This window comes from Sarcophilus harrisii, chromosome 1 (assembly GCF_902635505.1).
Source record: "Sarcophilus harrisii chromosome 1, mSarHar1.11, whole genome shotgun sequence".
NCBI classification, from domain to species: domain Eukaryota; kingdom Metazoa; phylum Chordata; class Mammalia; order Dasyuromorphia; family Dasyuridae; genus Sarcophilus; species Sarcophilus harrisii.
Genome location: NC_045426.1, coordinates 88,023,966 through 88,050,548, shown reverse-complemented (window position 1 = coordinate 88,050,548; position 26,583 = coordinate 88,023,966). Strand labels below are relative to the sequence as shown.

The 26,583-nt window shown below is 36.7% G+C and overlaps 1 protein-coding gene across 12 annotated transcripts in view; it reads left to right on the top strand.

Moving 5' to 3' along the window:
- OBSCN (obscurin, cytoskeletal calmodulin and titin-interacting RhoGEF) overlaps positions 1-26,583 on the top strand; it is a 324,327-nt gene that overhangs the window by 117,146 nt on the left and 180,598 nt on the right. For all 12 annotated transcript variants that reach the window (XM_031960192.1, XM_031960208.1, XM_031960173.1 and 9 more), the window contains 3 exons: positions 30-302; positions 5,703-5,969; positions 11,119-11,385. In XM_031960192.1, the coding sequence (XP_031816052.1) occupies positions 30-302; positions 5,703-5,969; positions 11,119-11,385 (807 nt within the window). The remainder of the gene's footprint in view (positions 1-29; positions 303-5,702; positions 5,970-11,118; positions 11,386-26,583) is intronic.

The following is a 26,583-nucleotide window of genomic DNA, read 5'->3' as shown; positions in this document are numbered from 1 at the left end:
ACTGATCTTCACCATCATTATTATTTTAGGACAAAAAATCCTCATTACCGAGGACCTGGAAGATGTGGAAGTTTCTGAAGGGTCCTCAGCCACATTTCGATGCCGGATCTCACCTGCTGACTATAGTCCTGTTCAGTGGTTTCTGGATAAGACCCCACTACACACAAATGAACTCAATGACATTGATGTGCAGCCAGGGGGCTACCACATGCTGACTGTGAGGCAGCTTGCCCTCAAGGATTCGGGGACAATCCACTTTGAGGCAGGTGACCAAAGGACATCTGCTGCCTTGAGAGTCATAGGTAGGTTGTCCTTGGAAGCCTAGCCTCCAAGACTCATAGCAAATGACCTGGTTGTCTTCTGTGAATCATTATTTCTCTATAGAGACTTTACTTCTTTCCTTAACCTCAGCCTAACCTCAGGATAGCTCTGTGCCATGTCTTCATACTAAGGTCAGACTGTTCTGAGACAGACATGTTTTTTTCACTATACCTAGGATAATCAGTCCTAATAGATTATATTGATTATTTTTTCCCAGGGCCAACTAGCTAAGTATAGACGAGCTTGGCTATTTGGTGGTGAGTTCTTTAGCTATGGGAACTCAAGAAATAAGTCAACAAGCATTAGTTACACACCCGCTATGTGTCAGAAACCGTGTTAAGCGCTGAGGGTACAAAGAGTGGCAAAAGTAGTTTTTGTCTACAAGGAACTTTGTCCATTGGAGGAGGTGAGGGGCCAACCACTATGAACCAACAATCTATAAAATTGGACATAATCTCAGAAGAAAGGCATTATCATTGAAGGGGAGGAGAAAGCCTTCTTGTAGAAGGCAACATTTTAGCTTGAGACTCAGAGAAAACAAAGGAAGTCCAAATGGTCCTCAGCATGACAGTGGCAGAAAAGGGGGGTGAGGAGGCAAAGAATAAGGTAGGGGTTAGCCTGCTTATAAAGTTTAACTGCAATTTGCTATTGTTTATGCTAGTTCCTTGTACTGTGTCCAGTGAGTAGAAACTCTGCTGGAGGAATAATTGCTGTACCAGGAGATAACATGGTTCACTGGTTCACTGAATTTGGAGTTAAGGGAGTTGAATTCAAAGACTAGCTCTCCTTACCTCCGAACTTAAAACAGTTAAATGGTGTAGTGGATAATGCTAGGAAGAGCTGAGTTCAAATCCATATTTAGACACTTATTAACTGTGTGATCTATGTACATCACTGAATTTTCTTTGCCTCAGTTTCCCCATTTATAAAATGGGGATAATAATAACACCTCCTAGTTTTGTTATGAGGATAAAAATGAGATATTTGTAGCAGGCATTACAAATCTTAAAGTATTATATAAATGTTGACTATGGGAGAGAGTTTTCAAAAGATCCAAAGAGATGATATTTATAAAAGCTTTGCAATTAATAGCAATTGTTATTATCCTCAGTTCCATCTATTAATTGAGAGGGATTATATTAGATGATCTCTGATTTTCTCCTGCTGAGATTTATTCAATTTATCCCAGAAATTGAACCAAGTCAGTCTTGATGTATTCATTATTACAAAGGCAAAAAATAAAAGAAAATTAGCAGCCAAATGGAAGTGATAGAGTACAAGAAGTCATGAAGGTAGGGAATCATCCAGAAACTTCATTCAATTTGCTAAATGTCAAGACAAATTCGGATTCTACAATCTCAGAAAGAATCCCTTATTGATAAATTACTTTATCAAGTTATTATTTAATGAGTCTCATCATTCACTAGTCAAACTGGTAGGACTTTCTTTACTTTTCCCAAGCTACTGCAGCTCTAGAGTTCTTGGGAGGGCTTGGGCTTCCTCCTCCAAGTTTCCCTTTTATTATGGGGAGAAAACAAAACAATTCTTAAAATTTAGATAAAACATAATCTATCACAAAATGGGTAGTAATTATATAATTTACAATCATGTTTTCAATTTTAACACAAAACATTTAAAAAGATTATAAAGATTCCTAAATTCTAGCTAAACATTCTGATCAAACAACCTTTTGATTGTTTCTCAATTCACACAGACCTTTCCTCTTTTTGTAAGTCAGGAAAGATTTGAAGTGTCAATTCTTATTTCAGAGTGAAAGCCTTCATCCTGGAATTGTCACTAACACATCCCCTTAAAACTGCCTCTTGAATTTCTTTCTCTTTCCCATCCACCCACCCCTGTTGCAGTCAGGAAGGGAGAGAAGAAGAAAAAGAGGAGACTATCTTTCTATGCATTGTACTCCTATTCCTCAGGAGACCAGATTTTGGGATCCCATTAATTACTAATCAGGTGATTTTTATTTGGTTGAATGCATTTCCAAATTATCTTATACAGAAAATCATTCATCTCAGTATTGGTGTTATATGTTGGTCACATCTACAAGCCCATATAAAATTATCAAGTATGAAGCAATTACATCCAATAAAACAGTTATCATTCATATAGCCAAGCACTTTTACAGTCATGTGATCCTCATAACAATCCTGGGAGGTTGATTTAATTATTATCCCCTTACATAATGTGGTGGCTTTTGTTCTATTGGAACAGGAGTGGGGTTCTAGCTACTTCCAAACCCCCATTAAAAGATTACAAAAGGCTTGACTGCATATTTGCTACATTTTCCCAACCATTTTCCAAATTAAAAATCATACTCAACCTTCTTTTTGTTCTTTTTACCTTTTAGAATCTGGAAAGTGTTAATACTTAATAATTTACAAATCAAGAGAGCTGAATTTCTCTCACAATTTTCATCAACATTATTTATTAAATAAAAACAGCTTTTACAATGTTAATATACATTTTAAACAAATTATTGAAATCCTAAGGTGATTGCATTTAAGCTATGATATAAAAGGCCTGATCATAGTGTCTTAAAGAAAAAAAATGTTCTCTACCTACAGCCTTTAGAAGTTTCTTGTTTGCTTTTTTTTCCCCCTTTGGCTGGCTGCATTTTAAATCTTTCAGAGTAATAGATTCTATCACAGCACAAGCACGACATAGATATTCTGCAAACACAAAGCCATGGACACTGACAAAACAACAAAGCACACAATTAAAATACTATTTTAAAAAGAAAAACACGAAAGACCTACTGACAGGTCATTTTTCATGATCCTCCAGGGTACTGAGGCCAGGCATTGTTTCAAGAGAAAATTCAAGACTTTGCTTTTTGAGATCTTGAAGACCAAACTTTTTCCAGTTATGCAAAAAGAAGCCGAGGGGTGAATCCTGGGTTATAGAAAGAAACTGCCCCAAAAAGCAACAAAGTCACAAAAGGAGAAGAGAAGGGGAAACCAAAATAACTTTGGGGGTTAATATCTGTAGTTTGGTATCCTATTTGTATAAGTAACTATGGGCTTCAGTTCAAGATAATCCTGCTAATAAAAGAAATTCCATAAAAGCCCACTTAAGGACAAGATAATTCTGCCAGTATCTTTCTTTGGGGTCCACTTAGACACTGGATTGCTACCAGGGATATGACCTTTTGCTGGGGTCTATTTACCCCATCAGAAGAATGGCAAACAGATTTTCTATGGAGAGAGAAAGAAAAGATTTGGAGGAGTCGATTCTATTGTGTATACAAAGACAAATAATTTGGTTAATTGATATTGTGGTGATAAGATTTGTAAAAAGACCACCTTGAAAATAATTGCATTTTTATGCTGATATTTATTATAGAAAATGGAAAAAATGGAGAAAATCTATGAACTTGATAAATGAAATTAAATTTATCAACATATTAACATATCAATAAATTAAATTAACATATTCTTTAATGCTTAGTGACTTTAATATGGACATAGTTAAGAACTGTGAAAAATGTGCTAGAAAATGTAATTCAGGAATAAGGAATGAAAGAGAACAATAACTACACAAAAGCCTCACACCTGTACATCATGAATACCTTTTCTTACCGAAGAAATGAAAGGTGTTGGACATAAGTTTTGAATAACATCATAAAAATAAAGTTAATTGTATTTAAAAAATTGGGAAATACATTACTGGTAATATGGGAGCCATTCTTGAATCATCTTTGTATAATAAGAACACTGATTTCTTAGAGCAAAGATAAGATTAATAAAAAATGAGAAAAAGACATGGCATGTAATTTAAACAACTCTGACTTGTTTAGACAAATTACTGATGTTGAAAATGAGAAATGGATGAAGGAAAGGATACTAATACCAATTATAGAAGTTCACACAGAAGTTTAATGGATATGTCAATTCAAGAAACTAAAGGAACTAAAAACCAACTTAGTCATAGCAAAAACTTGATTCACTTGCTAAATAGAGAGATGGAATGGCAAATGAATGGCAATACCAGTTTAGAATAAAACTTGTTTATGAAATCTAATGAAGAAAGATTGTGGAAGATTGTCAGCAGTGCTGCCTTGTAAAATAATAAAAAAATCAGTGGAGTTTTATTGTAAAACAATAAAAAATCAGTGATTTTTTAATCACTAAAAAATTAGTGAGAGACCATACCCTAAGTCATTTAAGGATGAAAATGAAAGGAGAAAAATTGGCAGAAGATAGGAAAGATCTAGATGTGGAGTCTGGAGGATCTGAGTTAATATCATGCCTTAGGCACCTACTAGTCTAATATTGAGCAAGCTACTTTAATCTTTCCTAACCTGTTTCCTTATCTGTAAAATGTGGTTATTAATAGTACCTACCTTCCAGGTTTGTTGTAAGGATAAAAACGAGATATTTATGAACTGTTTTAGAAGCCTTAAAGTGCTTTATAAATGCTGGCTAGTCATGGGAGAAAGTCTTTCCTAATCCTGCCAATAGTTCATGCTGTGTCCTTCATCAAATTATTTTATATTTCCTTATCTATGTAGCAGTAGTAAACCCACCCCCAGGCTACAGCTAAGAGAATATAAAAACTCTTTCAGTCTTATTTCTATGTGTCCCCCTTGAACATATAAGTCATTTAATAAGAGTTTGATGAATTGACTCAGTGGGTCCTGAGGGGTTTTCTATATTTTCAAAAATTGTGGCTATATCTAATTAAGAAAAGTTTAAGTTAGAATAGTAATTATGATGACAGCAAATTATGCCCTCTGCTCTGTTTAAGGTAAAGAAGATGACACTTCTAGAAAAGATTTCCAATCCAATGATTAAAAATAATTTGCGCACTTAGAAATAATCATCAGTTATCTGGAGGATTCCCTTTTGTGGAGCACTTTCTTCTCCAAAGATGATGTATTGCCTGAGGTGTTACAATATTCACAAATGGCTTTCCTCCCTAGTCCCACCAAAGGGGAAATATGTTGAGATGACTTTTGGTCAGTTCTACAAGGTCCTTAAGTGTTTATCTTAATCTAATTTGACCTGAATAGTGCAAGAGAGCCAACTGGGAAGTTCTCTGGACCACTCCCGTCCCCCAACTAAGGACTTGCTCTGCCCAAGGAAAAGGATATCCACTCCAGTTTCTTTGCCAAAAAAAAAAAAAACCCAAATGGGGTCAGCTGAAACAACTGAGAAACAATAATAACCTTTTCAAGATATATAGACAGTGTTCAGTGTGTCTCCAGAATTAAATTTATAAGCTGGGTCAAAGCTCTTAAGGTCTGTGGTCTGGTATAGGGATCAAGATAGGATTAATTCTATCTCTGTAATTCCACAGCCTCCCTGAAGATCATAGGCCAGATGTGATCCAGTTATTATAAGATGTTTCCTTCCTTGTCTTGACAGAGAAACCCTTTGAATTTTCCCGGGAGCTTACTGATGCTACAGTTATCGCAGGGGAGACTGTGACCCTGTGCTGTGAGACCACAATCCCAGACAACCCAGTGCGCTGGACCAAGGATGGGAAGGCCCTGCGGCCCTCAGCCAAGTGCCAGATCAGTCGCGAAGGTTGTGAAGCTCGACTGGTTATCACCAGTGTCAGAGAACAAGATGGCGGGCGCTACGTGTGTGAATTTGGCAAGGCCCGGACCAGTTCCATCATCAGGATTCAAGGTGAGCTTCCCATGAAGTCTGGGGCTAACAGGGCACTGGGGAGACCTGTAAACTGATCTGTCCCATTCATCAAGCCTTCAGAAGATAATCATTTTTTCTCTGGTGCAAAGACTCCAGTCATTTATAGATAATAGGCTCAGTTATCTGAGTGCTTTTAATCAGTGACATGGATGAAGTTATAATGGAGAGAAACATGATGTTTAAAATCTAAAGACCTGAATTTGAATCCCAGCCCTGCTATTAATTCTTTTATGAACTTGTACATAAAAGTTATGTCACTTAACCTTTGTACACTTCAGTTTCTATGAAGTGAGAAGGTTGAACTGGAGGATCTGTACAATTCCATAGAGCTCTCAGGTCCTTGAACCCATGATTTCACTCCATCTGTTATCCCTTAATTCTTTCCTCTTTGGTACCTCCTTGCCTATAAACAGAGTCAGTTCTCTCCTAGCTCCAAAAAACCTACTTCTGAGCCTGTTACCTTCTTCAAGTTATTTTTGTAGTTTTTTTAAAAGGGTTTTACAAGGAAATTGGAGTTAAGTGACTTGCCCAGGGCTACATAACTAGTAAAGTGTCAAGTGTCTGAGGTCCTCCTGACTTCAGAGCAGGAGCTCTATCCTGTCCCTCTTCCCCCAAATTATAAACTTATCTTTTGCTGTGTAAATGATGAAGTCAGAGCATCATTCCTTGTTTGAAGTAAACATGTGACAAATTCACAATAGCCAGTCTCTGCCAAAAGGGATATTTATTTAGGAGAAGAGATTGCAGACAAAATGAAGAGTAAAATAGGCACCAGGAATAGCAAATGTGAAATAAAGTTGGGAGAGCAATAGGGTTACCAAGGAATGGAGTTTGGAAGAATCATTAAAAGAATATGCCATGAGATGGGAGTATGCCATTGATTGGCAGATTTAATTCATAGAGGACTTTAATAATCTAACCAGAGTTAGCTAGAGTAAGGAGAACGGTGCCAGTAAAGGGAAGACACTATAATGGAGAGAAAGACAGAGAGACAGAGACAGCGAGAGAGACAGACAGACAGACAGACAGAGACAGAGAGAGAGAGACAAAGAGACAGAGACAGACAGACAGACAGATAGACAGAGACAGAGAGAGACAGAGAGAGAGAGAGAGAGAGAGAGAGAGAGAGAGAGAGAGAGAGGGGGGGGGGGGGCTCATAGTAGACTTAGTCCTGAAAAGGACTTAGCAAAGATCTTCTTCATGAGCACATCTTATATAGGGGAAATACAACTTAAGGAAGGAGGGGAAGTACCAGGGAAGAATCTGGTAACTTAGAGGAAGAGATCAAGGAGGAGCCAGATGGGAATGGACGTGGCATTAGAGATTACAGGGAGAAAAGCTAATAAAGAGTCCATCCTTACAAATCATTCCATGCAAACAGGATAGTCTGGACTTGGATATGCCGGATAATAACCAAGTGGACTTCTTCCTAACAAGGGAAGAGAGTAAACTCAAAGTTCACATCATAACCCCAGATGAGTAAAACTCAACTGCTCTCAGCTTCAGTTTTCTCATTTATAAAATGGTATAATGATATCACTTACCTCTCAGGATTATGTGTGAAGATCAAATGAGATGATAGCTAGGGTATCCCAAAAGCTAGCTAAATTTTACTGTAATATTTTTGAGACACCTTGTATTTATAGCATTTTGCAAATTTTAAAGCTAAATTACCCTCCTTATTATCATTATTTCCCTTCCACATTCAACTTCTATATTCAGCCTCTCCATTTAATCATTTATTTGGAGTCAGAAGATTTGGGGTCAAATCCTACTTCCATCTTGTGCTACTCATGAGATCCTGGCAAGTCACTTTAAACTCTCTGAATCTGTAACAGTTAGAGATGGGAATGGATGTTTCATCTTGCAAAGACTTGCAAATTCTCTTCTCAACCTCCCCGCACTCTGGCTCTACCCCTCTACTGAGGTACTCCTAACATCATCAACAATTTCCCAATTTCTCAGTGCAGCAGCCCTTTTTCTGTTATTCCCTCTGAACACACTGTTGCACTTGCCTCTGTGAATCGCCCCTTGTTTCTACATACTCTCTCCTTCCATAGCTTTGTTCTTTTCTGTCTCATCCTACCTCCGAGAACATTCTTCTTGGTCTCCCTTCCAGCTCCTTTTTCTCTAGTCCCCTAAATGAGTATGTTTTCCAAAGCACGGGCTTCCATCTTCTTTGCAACCACTCAATGTTTCTGGGGGTGGGCAATCATCTTTGAATAAAGAGAGTCTTTTAATACTTTTGTTGCTTTCTTTCCCTTTCCCTTTCATGGAATTTCAGGGTTTTAATTAGATTGCATCTTCTGTGAGGTGAACTTTGAACCAGGTTATTCTGTCCCCTTGTCAAGAATTGCTAAAACGAGCTCATCCAGTTCCTATTATCAGTCACATGAAAAGAAGGTCAGTTTCCCCAAATTGTCCTGTTAATACGGAATTATGTGAAGCTGAAACTCTTAATCAGCTCATCTGGCCTCCATTGTTAAGTCTCCAGCCTCTGAGATTGTCTTGATTAGCATATCTTTAGACAACCAAACTCCTTGTTTCCTCCACTTGTTCCCTAGACTCAGTTTTCACTCTTCCTCTCCCCTGAGATTTTAAGTCATCCTCCCTAGAAGTGTAATCATCATGATTCTGCTTTGTTCAGTCATAATTGGTTAAGCTCATGAGCTATTTCATGTAATAAATGGCAAGTCTTTGTAACCTGTGATGAATGTCTGACTTAATTGTTTCATGTCAAAATGAAACATTATGCTCTCCCAAATCTACTTCATATTTCTCCTTCATACTACCACTTCACTCAGTACTTTTGAATATATCTTGATCCTATATCCCACAATATTTTTTTACTATATTTTCCCCTGCTTTTTCTTACCCTTCATTGTGAGCCAGATTCATAATCTGCATCCTCTGCCCCAAGCTTGATCTCAGCTATGTCTTATAGATTTACACACCATTGTAGCTGGAAGGCATTTTAGACATTATCTAATTAGACCTCTTCATCTGGCAGATGAGGAAATTAGCTCAGAGAGGGAATATTACCTACCCAAACAAAGTACTGGCAGCATCAAACTAGGACCTGTTTTCTTCTGAGTTCCCTTCCAATGTTCTTGTCCCTACCTTGGCTATAACTTGATGATGTGAAGGGGGATTTGCTGGTTGGGGGGGGGAAGCTCAGCTGGACAGAGATCTTAGACCCCTTGCTGGGGGATCAACCCAGGGAAACAAAGACCTTTTTTATTTTTTTCACTTTTCTTTTAAAAATTTAAATAGGTTTATTAAGGGATGTTTATAAGAAAGTAACAACTATTGATTTGTCATTAAAGAAAAAGGCATGGTTCTGCATGCCATGTAATAAAGATGATGTAAAACATTGTAAGTGTATGCTTTTTTCCACTAGGATTCATAATTTAGTATTAGGGAATCGATCCAGGCAAACAGGAACTGCTTTTATTTCTTTTCCCCTTTTCTTTAAAAAAAAAAAGTATATTAAGGTATATTCACAAGAAAGTAACTACTGTGGATTTGGCATTAAAGAAAAAGGCATGGTTCTGCATGTCATATAATAAAGATGATGTAAAATATTGTAAATGTTTGCTTTTTTCCACTAGGATTCTTAGCTTCAATTTAGTGTTGGGGGATCAACCCAGAGAAACAGGGACCCACATTTCTTTTTTCCTTTTCTTTAAAAAAATTAAAATAGATTTATTAAGGAATATTCATAAGAAAGTAACAACTGTTGTTTTGGCATTAAAGAAAAAGGCATGGTTCTTCCATATAATAAAGATGATGTAAAACTCTGTAGATGTGTGCTTTTTTCCACTAGGATTCTTAGATATAATTTAATGTAGTCATGTCTGCTTTGCTAGAATCAATTAGCTTTCTTTCACAAATGCTGTAAAGAAACAAAAAAATTTGGCATTTTTCTATTCATTCTATAAAAGTTAGAGCCAGTGTTTTTATCATTGCAGGTGACAGATTTTTTTTTTTTAACTTTCCCACTTTAATTAGCTCTGTGGGTCTTTGAATTCAACATCATCGTCTGACACATTGTTATGGAATCTGTCAGTCTTTAGAGACCCAGGAGTTGGCCCTAGTTGCTGCCTGGCTGATTCTGCAACTTGTCAAGGGGAAGTGGGATTTGAAGGGCCAGCGGGGAGTGGTCTGATTGAGCTCTTGAGACTCCCATGGTTGTTCCCCACGATTATTTCTTTCTCTGTAATTGACAGGCTATGGCTTAAGTAAGTTTTGTTTTTTCCAACCATCCAACTTGGAAACTTCTGTAAACTTTCAGGGTTTTGCAGAAATTATGCTAGCTCTACTTCTGCATCTCCAAACTTATTCTTTAGAAACCTGGGCATAGGACTGGGACTCCCTTTCCTCGGATTTTCCCCCAAAGGACTGGATATTCTCCTAGGGATGCCCAGAGTTTTATTCTAGGCTAAGCAGGTTCAGCATATCTTTCAGGGATCCAGCTGGCTAAAGCTAAAATGACATTTTCCTGAGGGAAGGGTATTATAATGCCCAGTCTCTTAAACTAGAACTGCTTTTATTTCTTTTTCCCTTTTCTTTAAAAAAAATTACAGTAAGTTTATTAAGGAATATTCATAAGAAAGTAATTGTGGATTTGACATTAAAGAAAAAAGCATAGTTCTGCATGTCATATAATAAAGATGATGTAAAACAATGTAAAAACATTGTTTTTTTCCACTGGGATTCTTAAATTCAGTTTAGTGTTGGGAGATCAACCACCTTTTATGGGAATGACTGAATGTGAGGGTCAAGAAATTATGATTTATTATCAGGAAAGATTTGATTTGTTTACCTATTTTCTATACCTATACTCCCGAAGTTGTGTGAAAATTTCTCTCACAAAAAGGGATCGTGAGTGGGAAAAGTTTAAGGGACCCTGCCCTGTGCAGCCTTTCTTGGGGGCCTAAGGGATGGACATGAAGTAACAAAGGGGAGTATTTCCAAATGAGAAGAATGTTGTCAGCAAAGCACTGGTAGTGAGAAAACACAGGGCACGTTTGGGGGACGGCGACTATTTGGACAAAACAGCTAGGAGCTAGGAGCTGTTCTTTCTGGGTTCTGATGTCCCCCTTCTCTCCCCTTTCCTCCACCTCAGCTGCACCCATCCACTTCAAAGAGGGGCTGAAAGCCATAGAAGTATCTGAGGGAGGAGCTACCACTCTGCGCTGTGTCCTCTCTGCGGTGGCTGCCCCCGTGGAGTGGCACAAGGGGAGCGAGGTGATCCAGTCGAGCAGCAAATATCATCTGCGGCAGGAGGGAGCCACTCTCGAGCTGATCGTCCGGGACCTGGAGCCTCAGGACAGCGGAGAGTATTCCTGTGTCTTCAAGGACCAGAAGACCACTGCCACCTTGACTGTCAAGGGTAACATCTCTTCAGATAGTTTCTTTGGTAGTGCTGATCCAAGAGCAAAAAAACAAGGGTTCTCTCTGTCTTTCTCTATATATCTCTATCTCTATGTCTCTGAATCAGTTTTTATCTGTCTGTCTGTCTGTCTCTCTCTGTATGTCCCTTCCTGCCTCCATTCCCTCCATTTCTCCCTCTCTCCCTCCCTCCCTCCTTCATCCTTTTTGTCTCTCTCTCCCTCCCTCCTTTTCTGTCTCTCTCTCTCTCTTCTGTCTCTCTGTCTCTTCTCTACTTCTCTTCCCTCTCTTCCTTCCCCAAAAATTTATTAAATAGTTGTACACAGAACACTCTTCTCAGCCCTGAGCAAGATCCAAAGTCTGTATCAGGTATTATTCCTGCTCCCATGAAGCTTACAGTCCAGAAGCATGACACAGATATAAGTAACTATAATAAGCCATGCTCTAAAGAGGCAGCTGGCTGCTGTGAGTGCTACTTGAAGTCAGTAAAACCTAAGTTTGCAAGTCTCTAAATCTCCTTCAGGTTCCTCATCTATTAAATAGAGTCAGTGATAGAACCCACCCCACAGGATTGTTGTGGGAATCAGATGTGACTGCACATGTAATGTGCTTTGCAAACTTCAAAAGCTATATAAATAAATGTTATTAGTTATTATGGGCTCCTTGGCCAGTCCAGGGAGGAATTTTCCTTTGTGGAATGAGGAACTGAATGACAAGGAAACTTTTAGTTCTCTTAGTCTATAAAACTGGCATTTTTCCATTAACTGTTAGCTTAATATGAACCAAAAGTATGAGTGACTGAAAGAGGTCTTATGTCCAGATTATGGAAGGTAATCATCTCTTTATTCTCTGCTCTAGTCAGAAAACTTTCCATAGTATATTTTAAGGGAACATTGACAAATCAAGGCATTTCCAAAGAAGGTTGATTAGGATGGTGAGGGGTCTGAAGACTGTGTCATATGAAAATTCAATCAGGGAACTGGACAGAAGACTTGGTGGATAGGGCAGGCTATGATCCATGTTTTCAAATATCTGGGAGGGCTGTCATGTAGAAAAAAGAGCAGATTCTTTCTGTATTGATCCAGAGAGTTGAACAAAGACTTTTTTTGGGACAGGATTTTCTAACAGAACTGTTCCACAATTGAATTGTGTATCAATAGAACTATCTTTAAAAACAGAAGGGACCTGAAAGATCATCTAATCTAGGCCTTCTTAAATTGTTTCCACTTGTGACCTCTTTTCACTTGAGAAATTTTTATGCAAAGCCAAATATATGGGTATATAAAATAGGTATACAAATCAAACATTTACTAATAATAAATCATAATTTCATGACTTCCACATTCAGTTACATGACTTAATATGCAATTTAAGTTTAAGTTTATGAAGCTTTGATTTAATCAAGCGTCCTTATTTTACAGATGAGCAGAGTTAGGTTAAGGGTTTATCCAAGATCATATAGAAACATTATAGGTGATAAAGAACCTCTTGGACTGTGACAAATCACTTAACCTTAGTCCTGTCTTACAGAGGTGCTATGAGGATCAAATGAGATATTCTATATAAAGAAACAATATACTTGAGATGTTAGGAGAATAACATCTCAAACTGTATAAAACAGTTTGTAAACCTTAAGATACTAGACAAATGCTAATTATTATTATTATTACTGATTTTGTTGTTGTTATTATTTGGGACAAAGATTGGATTGGATCTCTGAGATGCCTTCTAACTCTAAGAAAATGAAAATAGATAAGATGATAGAGTTAATTCAATTTAATTCTACAAACATTTCCTAAATGCTTGTTCTATGTGGAGTGTTATGCTTAATGTTCCAATACAAAGATCTCTTTGACCCAGGTCATGTTCTTAAAGAGCCTAGAATATAAGGAGGGAAAGGATATCTACATAAATGCTCTTGGTACACAAAGGAATCAGATGAGTGCAAAAGAAAGGACCAGACAAAATACTGACAGACTTGAGGAGAGAAAGAGAGACCACTACTAGCTGGAGATATTATGAACATTGCTGCAGGGGAAGATTTCTTTCCCAGCCAGCAATTTTTGGACTCTTCATGTAAATGCCTGATAGTTATAGTAAGTGACACTCTGCTCAATAAGAAATAAGATTAATAATTAAAGGGATGTTCACAAGTGAAATAATGTATTTGGCAGTATTTACTGGTAGGGGGACACAGCAATAATCTTGGTTTTTGCCAAAAAAAATGGGTATGTGGAGGCCCCAAGCAAGTTATCCTTTATTTCCACTGAGAACTAAGCAAGAAGAAACAAATTTATATTATAACAAGATGAAATTCAGTTAGACATCAGCACAAACTTCTTCACCCCTCCAAGGAATTCATCACTAAAAAAAGTAACCTAGGGGAGCTATGAAACCTCTTTTTTTTATTTTTAACAAAGGAATAAAACACTGTTTAAATATCAGGCAATATCCTGAGAAAGCCAGTAGAAAGTTTTGGCAGATCTTTACCTCTTGACCATATTGCATATGTGGCACCTTTCCCTTTCCTGTGATCTGTCTATAAAACTCAAATATGTCAGAAATCTTTCCTCACGTAATACAGTGCCTGCTCCATTGTAGATACTTAACAAGTGCTTATTGACTGGTTGACTGATTGCATTGGATCAATCCATCTTATTAGCCACAATAAGAATTGACACACTAAATATTGCTTCATCTGTCATTAATGCAGTGAGTTCAATTAGTGCAGTGGATTCCATGAGGTGACGATGATCTACCCAGTTCACCAGAAAAACAATCCCATTATTTGCTGATGGTTTTTTTGCCTTCCAAAACTGATTTGTGTGCCCATGTCCACCAAGATCAAAGGCTGAAAAAAAATCAGACCTGTAATCATCAGCTCATCAGAGGTTGGACGTAGTACTGAGACATGTTGGCCCAATTTGTCATCTGAGCAGGTGCAAAAGATTTTTCTACCTGTTTTGTCTAAACCCAAGAGCACAATTTTTCTGGATTTTTTTGAGTAGTCCTAAAAACTGCAGATGACTAAAGCCATTACAGATCCACTCAAAAATGAGTGACATTGTCTTAGTTTAATCATGACTTGATTGAGGCTCCTGGGCAGCTGCTTCCAGAGATGGTATTGCTGAGCCACCCTCTCCATCACTTAGGCCAACAGAACAGAAGAACCAACAACTTCCAGCCTCTTTCCATAAAAACCATTTGGACAATCTGAGTCAGCTGTCTGCCTGGGCTAGTTTGAGGCCTCCCTCTCCATCCAGGAAGCTAGCAAACTTCTTTGAATCGAGATTCTGTGACTGACAATTTCTGTGACTGTGCAGTCTTTGGAGGGGAGACCACAGGGCAGTGATAGTTCCACCTTTCTGTCTTCTTACCCTTTTCTCCTTCCCAGGATCCCTCCTAACAGTTGCCCAAGGCCTACTCTCCAGTTACCCTAGGCCTTCCCTTACCTTGGGGGAAAGAAACTGTTAAACTCAATGTTTCTGAAGTGAGGAGGGTTTGCTGTAGCCTTGCTAAGTGGAATTGTTAAAGAGGGACCTTAATCTGGATGAGGACTGAAATTATAATTGTTGGATTTCAGTAAATTCAATTCAATGCATTTATTAAGTTCCTGGTGTTTGCAAGACACTGGAAAAATGAAAACCCAAATCCCTGTAGTCCAGAGTTCACAGGGATGTAACACACACACACAACACACACACACACACACACACACACATAATATTTGCATATATATGAATCCTTATATATAAATCAAATATATATACATATATGTATACACACACACACATATATATGCGAGTTGGTTTTTGAAGGAAGATAAAGATTCAAAGAGATGGGCCATAGATTGAAGACTTAAAGGAAGCTCAGAGATCAAATCCATACCTTTCATTTGACAGAAGAGGAAACTCTGACTCTAGAACTAGCTGTGTGACTCTGGGCAAGTTACTTGACCCTATTTGCCTCAGTTTTCCCAGCTGTAAAGTGAGCTGGAGGAGGAACCACTCCAATATCTCTGCCAAGGGACATTACTGAAAATGACTGAACAATAGTTACATAGATATTAAGCATCAGAGGAGGAATTCTATAACTGCAGTCAGGAGTTTTTCCATTATACTTCTCTGCCTCTGTAAATGAGGAAGGCATGTGTAGGGAGGAAGGCCTGTTGCAAATATATGGTGGAGAGAAAAGGAGACAGAATCAAGGAAAAATTGTTATTCCATTCTACTTGAACAAAGAATTAGGAAGAAGATCATCTAAAATGACACTTGAATACTAGGATCAAGAGATGGTATTTTAATCTACAGGCAATGGGGAACCATTGAATATTCTTGAACAAAGTTCTGACATCATTAGATCGATGTTTTAGAAGGATTAATTTGGACATCATTTTAGAGTGTATGTTCATAAGCTTTTAAAAAAAAAATCATGATCCCCTCTGGCAGTCTTGTGAAGCATAGAATGCTCTTTTTAGAATAATGTTTCAAAATTTATAATAAAACCTACATAGGGTTTTTTTATGTTAAACATGGTAGAAATATATGTTAAATCCAATATATGCATATGTATTTATACAATTATTTTGCTGCACAAGAAAAATCAAACCAGACTGGAAAAAAATGAGAAAGAAAATAAAATACAAGCAAACAACAACAAAAAGAGTGAAAATGCTATGTTGTGAACCACATTCGGTTCCCACAGTTCTCTCTGTGGGTGCAAAAGACTTTCATCATCACAAGATCATTGGAGCTGTTCTGAATGATCTCATTGTTGAAGAGAGCCATGTCCATCATATAATCTTGTTATTGCTGTGCTACATAGGATTTCAAAGGAAATAATCATCAAAAAATTAAACAAAATATTAAGAACCCCTAATGTATAGAATGAACTGGAAAAAGCAGAGATGATTGTTGAGAGTTAGAAGATTATTACAGCAGGCCAGATCCACTATGCCACGTGTTAATTCCTTGCTTGATTTTGATAGCTAACTCAAACAAACCATTCATTCATCCATTCAGTCAATCATTCATTCATTCAACAAACCTAAGAGTGAACTTGGAAGAATTCATTTCTTCCCCTTTCAAGCTGCCTCAGGTCCAGAAAATCACAGGAGAGGATAGTTCTAAGCTTCTGAACCCTTCATCTGCTACTCTCTCTGGCCTTTTCTGCTGTATCATGTCCTGCCAAACGTGAATCCATCGTCTCTAGCACTATGCTGTTTTACTTCCATGGACAAGTTCTAGGGACTGCCCAGGTTCCATCTTGGTTTCTTGGCCCTGTCTCAGTTATTAGTAGGACTCCCACAGATCCTTTCTTGCTAAATAATGACTTGTGTCATGAACCACCAGAAAGTGTGTACCATGCTTGCAGTGTTTATCCTGGGGATGAGAAGACTCGAGAAGATGGTAGCTGACTTTGTATGGAAGAAGTTATCCCTAAGGAGTAGAAGAAAGAATAATGTCAGAAAGATACAGAAAGATACTCTAGCTTGATACAAGGAAGAACTTCCTGACAGTTACCACTGGCTCAGAGAATCCGGGGATAAAACACTACACATGCTTGAGCTACAAGATGGTCTGGCTTCAACTGGATCCTCCCCTGCCATCATTCTAAAGACACTCTTTCTTAGTAATGTGATCCAAGACACACCAATCTCATTCCTATTTTATGACTTCCCCAAATAGTCTGTGGAGTCATTCAGTCAAGCAACTTTTATTATGCACTCACAAAGAAAGGCAGAAACAGCCCCTTTGTCCTCAAGGAGCTTACTGGCTAATTGGAGAGACAACAAGTGGACATGTTGTTGCTAGAATCTCCCCGGGGCTGTTTGTGGAAGCCTTGGGGCAAGAACATAGGAAAGTAATATTTGTGTGTGGTGTAAAGTACTGGCTGTGTCTTCTTCTATCTTCATATCCCATCACACCCCACTCTTTTTACAGTATTGACAGTAATGCTAGTCTACCAGCTTCAACTTCTTCTCACATTCAAAGTATACTCCATCATCTATGTATGGCTGCTCTTTTCCACCTGGCTTAATGTCACCCTCCATCATCCACTCCCAGGACCCCAGCATCTTCCCATTCCTTCTAAATTGACTAGGACTTATGATATAATAAAAACAATACTCATCAAAGCACCTAGGTTTGAATCCCAATTATACTTGATATTTATATGTCCATGGGCAAGCCATTCAATTTCCCCAGGTCTCAAGTGTCTCTTCTGTATAGTGAGAAGTCTGGACTAGACTCTCTAAAATGCTTTTTGGTTCTAAATCCTTTTCCCTTACACTCTTATTTGAGCATTGGGTGTTCCTTTTCTTCTGTGTGTATTCCATTTCATCTTTGGCTATTCCACATCAGATCTGAATGACGCACTTTATTTCTGAGTATACTCTGGCTGTGCTTTCTCTGTCTTACTATTTCATGGCATAGATCTTTTTCAGGGCTTCATCTTCCCTGGCTACTTTCATTAATACCTCTGTCACCAGCTATGGCATTGATCTTATCTATCACATTGCACTAGCATTAACTTCAAATAACATTTATGAAGTATCTGACATGATATTTGATTGGGCAGAAGTGAGACAAGCAGGGTCTTTGTGAGGATCCCCTTTTCCATTCACTCTATCCTCCCCTGTGTCTCCTCACATCCATCACACATTTCCTTTCTTTGTCTTTCTTCTCTCTTGAATAGTGGTTGTCTCTTTTTGCCAAGTAAATGAGTCCTTCTAATAATAATAACAATAATAAAAATAGCTTCCATTCCTTTACAAAGCATTCCTCCAAACAACTTTGAGGTAGAGAATTTTATAGATGATAAAACCAAGGGCCAGAGAGTATACACACTGGAAATAGCATGGGATATCTGGAACTTCATTCCAATATCAATATAAGCTCATACATTTAGATCTGGAAGGGAATCAGTCCAACCCTCTCATTCAGGGAGGCTTCTTTTCCTTGGGAATGTGCTTCTTAGCCCAAATTCCATGGGTTCCTACACCTGGTAGAGAATACAAGAGGGGTAGATGTGGGCAGAGGGGGACATTTTTACAGGGACATCAGGGATCAGCATGGAACCAGTGGAGATAAGAATCAAAGGCAATCAGAGAGAAAGGCAGTGTGAATTGGCCACCATCCCCATCCCTGCAGTAGTAGACTCATCCCTAGTTTTCTCAGACCCTAGCCTCCTCTGCCTTTCCTTCTATTGTGCTCTCCTCTACTGTTAAACTCCCCTTTATCCTAGATCTTTTCCATTCATTCCCTTTATTTTCTATTCATTGAAACCTAGTTTCCTTTTAAAAATACTACATCCCTTGGAATTCTTTCCAAGACCCCCTGCTCCTTCTCTCACATCTTCTGACCCATAGATAAGGTCAAGAGGAGGAATTCACTGATTCTTCATTCCTCACAACTCTCTTTTGTCATCATCCCTAATTAACTGCCTCTCCTCTGCAGGTCACTCTATCCTGTCTTGGAGGTCCTTGTTGCTGACGATGATGGACCTCCAGGTTACTTTGCTTCCTCTTCACTGAGTTTAATCTCCCAGTCATCATCTTCATCCTAAGCCCTGCTTTCTTTAAATACCTTGATTTCACAGGTACTCAACCTCCCCAACTCTTAGACTTCCTTCTCCAATCTATCTCAACTATATACTTGGATCACACCTTGGAAAACCAATCTTCATTCTACTCACCTGAATTTCCCCAAGGTATTAGAATGTTTAGTTATAACTTTGGATTATAGGCAGTAAATAGTAGTGGTAGGATTCAAATCTAGGGCTCCTACTTCCAGAGTCACCACTCTACTATACTTTCATCGTTAGTAGCACACTTTAGATTTTTCACCTTAGGCAATGGCTTCACCTCTTATAGATTTTAGGTCTATTAAAGCTGGGAAAATATCTTGAGCATCATAAATATTCAAGAAGTGTTTATGGAATAAGTGATGGCCATTGATAGAAAAAAGAGCATTGTATTTGGAAGTGGAAGAGATGTAGGCTAAAATCCCAGCTCTTTTAGGCAATTCACTTTTCTTTCTGGGAATCACTTTCCTTCTTTTTAAAAATTAAAAGGTTAGACTAGATGATCTGTAAGTCTTCTTCAAGCCATGACATCATATTTATTAAGTTCTAAGGTCTCTGATATTTTCTACAATATCTTACAACTCTGACATTCTAGGTGCTACGTTCTAAGGTTCCTTCCATTTTGGACATTCTATTATTCTTTGACTTTTCCATCTATTATTTGAGAAAATTGCGTTCATTTTCCTCCAAGGTATGAAATCAACTGATGGTAATCTTCCCTCCATTCTGTGGTCTTGTGGAGGTATTTAAGAACAGGGAAATCATCTAGAGCAGGGGTTCTAAACTTGAGATTTGAGCCTGTTGGATTTTTAAAATTGGCAATTATATTTCAATACAATTGGTTTTCTTTGTAATCCTATATATTTTGTTTTGTGTATTTAAAAATATTAGTTTGAGGAGTCAAAAATTTTCTCCATGGGGTGCCATGGAACTCCATGACACCAAAAAGGTTTAGTGTACTTAATCTAAATTCAGGAGAGTAGAAACATATATTTGAATAATTAGGGCATATCATGAAGCCCCTGAATTCCCCCATTCCACTCTACCCTCCAAAAGTCTATTCTTATACCTTCCCTGAGGACCTGTGTGCAATCTTTGTGAGGCTTATAACTGATATTTTATAAAACTTCAAGTTTATTTGGATTTATACCTTAAATGAATCAGAATTCTAGTTGTCATAAAAACTAGAAGAAATGATACCAGTAATCTCAGTTACAGAGAGAAAGAACATTTTGTCACTCAAACAGAGGAATCCATTGCAAACAAAATCAACTACACCGATTTATGAGCATAGAATTATTTTGGATAGCAAAAAGACAATTTCTCTAAAATTAAAAGAAAAGAAGAAAATTGAAGAAAAATATTTGCAGCAAAAATATCATCTAAAGGCCTACCATGTATAACTCTCCAATGGAACAATGAGCAAAGGACACAATCAGACAATTTACAACAGTTGAAATACAAAGAGTTTTTGATTCCCTAATAGTAATCAGAGAAATGCAAATCATGACAACCTTACATTCACTAGAATGAGAAACTTGAAAGAGATAACTTAGGGGTTCTTGAAGATTATGTCCACAGAACATATCCTACTTCTTTTTGTTGAAGCAGCTTGATGTTCTGGTCAAAGACTAGCTCTACTTTTGAGGACCAGCTTACAAAGAGGCCCATCATCAGTAGACCATCCCCTTCGGTGTTGAATTCTTTAACCACAGAAACCCAAGAAACAAAGAAAAACTCAAATTGATCCTCAGTCCTATGCCTCCTGTGCTCCTGCTGTGTTGATGGAAGAATAGTATGAAAGGAGAAGAAAGTGTGACCACTCACACAATTTTTAGATTGTCTACAAACTTTAACTTAGCTGTCAGGACATTAAATGTGTGAATAACATCATAAAAATGAAATTGATTATATTTTAACAGATAGGAGGCAACTCAATACTGACGTAGGAATCATTCTTGAATCAGCTAGCTATCTGTGTACACTCAGAACCACTTATTGGAGCAAAGATAGAGAGTTAGGATGAATTAGAAGAAAAAATAAAAAAGCTAAAAAGATAAGACATGCAATTCAATGAACCTAACCTATTTAAATAAATTATTCATAATAAAATATGGCATATGTTTATATGGAGATGAGAGACTTAAGCAAGCACATTCCCATTTCAAGTTCAAAAATATCATCAACTCATGAACTGTGGGATAGCCATATGCTTAGGTCTTTCATCTCCAGAACAACACAGGAGCTTTAGGAAAATGGCACAAGGGAACACAAATTCAGTTTACAGTCTTTCACACAGAAATAATAGTGGTGTAAATCACTTGCCACAAGAAGGAAACCCAAAAAGCTAAAGGGGAGAAAAAGCACATTGGTAGCAAGTTGTTAGATTCAGTATACAAAAGAAAAAAAATTTTTTTAATAAGGACCAATGTAAGAATTTGTCTTGCTTGAATATGCATATTTATTACAAGCATTTTGTTTTTCTTTCTTTTTTTTTCCAGTGGAGAATAGAGAGATAGGAAGGAGAGAAAACATATCTCTTCTTTGAAAAATTAAAATTAAATATTAAAAATAGTTATTTTAAAAAGCAAACATATTAGTTAGCAAATAGTTGATTTGCTTGCCAAGAGGATATATGTGATGGCCAAGGGCAGTCTTAGTTTAGAACAAAAAAAGGATGAAGAATGGCAGAAATAGAAGGTAAAATCATCTTAAAGTTGCACAAGAAACCTAATAAAGCAAAAGCATCTCAAGCACATTTAGGGAAGAAATTAGAAGAACAATAAACAGAGAAAAATATATAAAAGATCTTCAAAGATTTTCATAACAAACTCTTTTCACTATCAAAGTATCATGGATTCATGGGATTAATTCTAAAGACTGAAGAAATACTAATAATAGTTAACATTTACTTAGAGATTTAAAGTTTGTAAAAGCACCTAATATATATTATTTTATTTGATCCCCACAACAACCCTGGGAAGTAGATGCTCAGGCTTTTTCTCTTATTCTAAATAGTTAGCAGCAAATACCCTCTAAATGTATAATTACATGGTAAATTTCCACACAACTAAAAGATGAAAGTAAAATTCAACACACAACTCATTTATATTCCACAGAGGCTTATTGAAAGTTATTAGTTTTGGTTGGCTGGATCTTAGATGATTAGCTTGCCATTTCCTATTAGTATGCACTCAGTTTTTGGTAGATAGTAAAAGCACTAAAATAAATGCTTTCTCATTTATTCATTCACTCATCCATCCATCCATCCAACCATTCGTGGTGAATGCAAAGAATGTTAAAACTCCCAGAATGTTAAAAAAAAAAAACCTCCCAGAATGTTAAAACTTCTAGAAAAAAGGGCATGTTCCTTCAGTTCTATAAAGTTCTTGGTCTTCTGTCGGTCATTTTTAGGCTAATACAAGACCCAACGGCCATATTAGGGTTGCAGGCCAGGTCTTTGGCACTGATGCTATTTGAGATTAGATTGTTCTCATTTCTATGAAGGTAAAGTCATGTTTTTCATACTGCTCCTCATGAGTAAAGGTCTATGTTTTAAATGTTCTTGTAGATTTAAGAATGCTAATTGACCAGGGCACACAATTGTAACTTCATGGATATGCTTTTCTGGGTGCTAATTGACCAGGCTACAGATGTGCAAGCTCACAGACCTTTTCTTGCCCATGGTTGATTTTGCGGGGGAGGCAGTAGGACCTTGTCACACACATTCTAGACCCTCAATGACCTGAGATAGAGGTACCTGTTATTTGTAAAGAACTACATTCCCATAAAAACCAAAACCAACCAAACAAAAAACCCCCTCAAGAATGATGTCAGTAACATTGAGAAATGGCAGCTATCTCAGTATGGGAAAGTATGGTCATATTGGGTACTGATAACAAAATTAAAAATAAAATTATCCTGAAAATAATAAAGAAGTTATTGTTACCTTCACATGGGATTGAAGACTTTTGTAAAAATTCTTAGGGGAAAAATCCTATTGAATTTTTGCCATGTAAACTTGTGAGGTTATAAGCAGCTGTGCTTGAAAGGAAGCCATTAACCCTTAACACACAAGTGAAAAAAAACTGCATTAATTGCAATTGTTTTTTCTGCTTTGAAAAGGAGAAATGGGGACTCCTAAAATGGGGACTTCATTTGAAGTTTTGGTGGACAATCAATGATAATATAAATTATTATACCTCATAATGTTATTCTTCATATAGATGACAAATCCTCATGCTACAAACTACCAATCCCCTGATATTCTTTAAAAATGCACAAATAAACTGTACTTCAGAACATTATCACAGCTGTTTACCATAATCGCTCAGACATAAAGTTAGTCCACATAAAAATCTCAGAACAATATTTTTAATAGAGGCTGCTATCCAAAACATTCATGATCTTCAGACAACATGATTAAAACAAAAAACTTTCAAAATATAAAAAACTAGCAGAATTAATCAACACCAAGTAAAAACAGGAAGTATACTATCATTTCTATCATCCTGTCTGCAGCTAGAATTGTCTAGAAGATGAGCCTGGATTCAAATACTTTTCATTACTAAATTATGAAAATTTATCATTTTATCCACCAGTACAATAATTTGACAAATATCAAACATGAAGGAATTATAGCAGGATAGTGACTTGTTTCAGGATTATTTCTATTTAGTTTCACTGCATAAAAAGATAAGAATGAGTAATAATAATAATAATAATTACCACTTAGTCTCATGATTACAGATAGAAATTAGTACATCTGTGGTCCCTTGGATTACAAAGAGGTCCACTTTAATTGAAATTAGACATAGTTTAATGAAAAATAGCTGCTGAAGACACAAGTGGAGCCTCCATACTTGGACTTCAGAATCACTATCCTGATCATGTATGTAGAGGAGAAAGAAATGATGCTAAAAGGAGAACAAAGTTGGGGAATTTTTCATGGAGCACAAATCAAGAGCTCTGTGGCCATCTGAGAAACCATCCAGCTGCCTCAATTTACAGTTGAGGCAACAGAGGCTAAGTGACTTGTCCAAAATCTCACAGAAAGTAAAATGGCAGAGATGATATTTGGACTCCGGAACTTGTAAGTGCAGAGGTAGTGATCTTCCTAGTATACTATGTACTGCTGGATCTAGTGCACACGGAAATAGCCTATGCTGGCAGCAACAAAAGTAGGAGAGCCTTGATGGATTATTTTGCGATGTATCTAAAGAAAAGGAAGATACTAGAATTAAGCAAGAAGTTTCAGAATTAATTAATGTATAAAAAACTTACTGAGAGACAATCAACTATCAACCTGTATGCTCCCATCTGAATATATTTTTTATGAGAATAGTTTATATACCATCAAGAGCATCCTTGCCAAAGGTTTTAGAAGGATGAAAGAAAGAAAAGAATTCATGAGGACTTTAAAATTTTGAACATGAATGACTGGGAAGATGGTGATGACATTCACAGAACTGAGTAAGTTGGCAGAAGAGGTAGGTTTAGTAGGGGAAGAAGATCATGAGTTCAAATGTGGGTTAAACTGAATTTAGAGAGTAGGATATCTAGGGGTTAATAAAAGACTGGAAGTCAGAGTGAAAAATTGAGATTATTAGTTAGTTTGGAAGCTATTCTTTTTCTTTCTAAATAAAAAGTTTGAGTTTATTATAAAAAGCTACCTACTGATTTCACTTGATTATAATAAATTATTTATTCTGCATTTTGCATAAGTCCCAGTAAACTCGGCATTTTGTCTGCATACTTGGACATGAAGATGTCACAAAATCCTGTGTTTCCTTGTTATCTTTTTTTCTAGTAAATCAGAGAATGGCAAATGGAATCAATAAACTTAGAATAAGGAAAGAAATCGATTAGTGGAAAAGAAACTATCTCTAATAAAAGTATGATACCCAAGATATATAGGAAATTGATACAAATATTAGAGACTCAGAATCATTTATAAATGCTTTTCAAAAGAATTGCAAATTATCAACATCCAAATGAAAGGTTGCATAAAATCACTAATAACAAGAAAAAATGTAAATTATGACAACTTAAATATTTCATCCACAAACCAAATTTTTTTGGCAAAAATGATAAAAGATACAAATGGTCAGTATTGGAAGAATTGTGGACACACTGTTGGAGAAGCTTCTAGGTGATTCAGCTGATCTAGAAACCATTTGAAATTCTGCAAGAAAATCACTAAGCTTCTTAAAAAGTGAGAAATCACTTTTTGACCCACTGCCAAGTATCTATCCCGAGGTTAAAAATAGAAAAAAAAAAAGTCCCATACATGACAAAATGTTCATAGTAGCACTTTTTATAGTAACAAAAAAACCCAGCCTTAAGTAAAAAATAGTGGGTGCCCAGTGCTGTGCAAATTGTGATATATGATATCTTGGGATATTATGCTGCTGTAAGAAATGACAAATGTGAAAAATTCAGACAAACATGGGAACATTTATATTAAGTGTTGAAGAGTGATTGAAGTAGGTCTGGAAGAACAATATACACAGTGACCCCAATAATGTGAATGAAAAGGATACTAAAAGGAAGTTGAATTCTGAATAATTATACTGGCCAATCTTGGGAAGCAGATAATAAAACATATCTATTTTCTTTTGGTAAAGAAGTAAGCTCATGTGCGGAGTATTAAATATATTTCCAGACATGGTTTTTGCTTAACTATTTTTCTTTTTTCACAAAGTTCAGATAAAATGAGGAAGGATATTTTTTTAAAAACAACTATAATATAAAAACAAAATATGTCAACAAAATTTTAAAAAACATTATGTCTTTCTGCAATAAATAGTGAAAAGATATGAACAGGAAGGTCTCAAGAGAAGAAATTCAAAACTACTAACATCTATGTAAAAACGCATCAACTCACTCATAATAAAAGAAATGCTAATTAGATCAACTCTGAATTTCAATTTCACATCCATCATCTGGGAAATTTTTGCAGAGACTGTTGAAGAAACACACCAATGCACTGTTTCAGGAGCTATGGATTGGTACTGGAAAGAGACTTGAAACAGTATCCCAAAAGTCACTGCATTGTTCATATCCTTGATCTGGAGATAGCTCCAGTCAGCATAGTTCCCAAAGAGAAAAGATCCATTTCTACAGAAATATTTATAGCAAAACTTTTAAAAAGAAATTATATCAAAGCAGCAGGAACAAAATAAATGCTTATCAGTGACCAAAATATGTAATGTTAATATAATATCATTGCACTGTAAGAAATGACCAGCGGGATAGATGAGGAGAAACCAGATAAACATGTATAATGCACAATGAAATGAAACAGAACCAGGACAACTATTTATACAGTGATGACAGCATTGAACGAAAAACAATTTTGAAAAACTTAAGAACTCATTATTATTGCAATAACTAATCACTATCTCTGAAGACTGATGATGAAGCATACCTCTCATTTTTTGAATTCTCTCAAGTGTGGACTGATGTACAGAAGGAAACATGCATTTTTGGACATGGCCAATATTGCACAAATTTGTTTTGTTTGTGCAAGAGAGGACTTCTGTTAGGGAGGTGGGAGGGAGTTGGAGTAATTATGGGGAGGCAATGATAATTTTTAAAAAAAGAATAAAGAAAA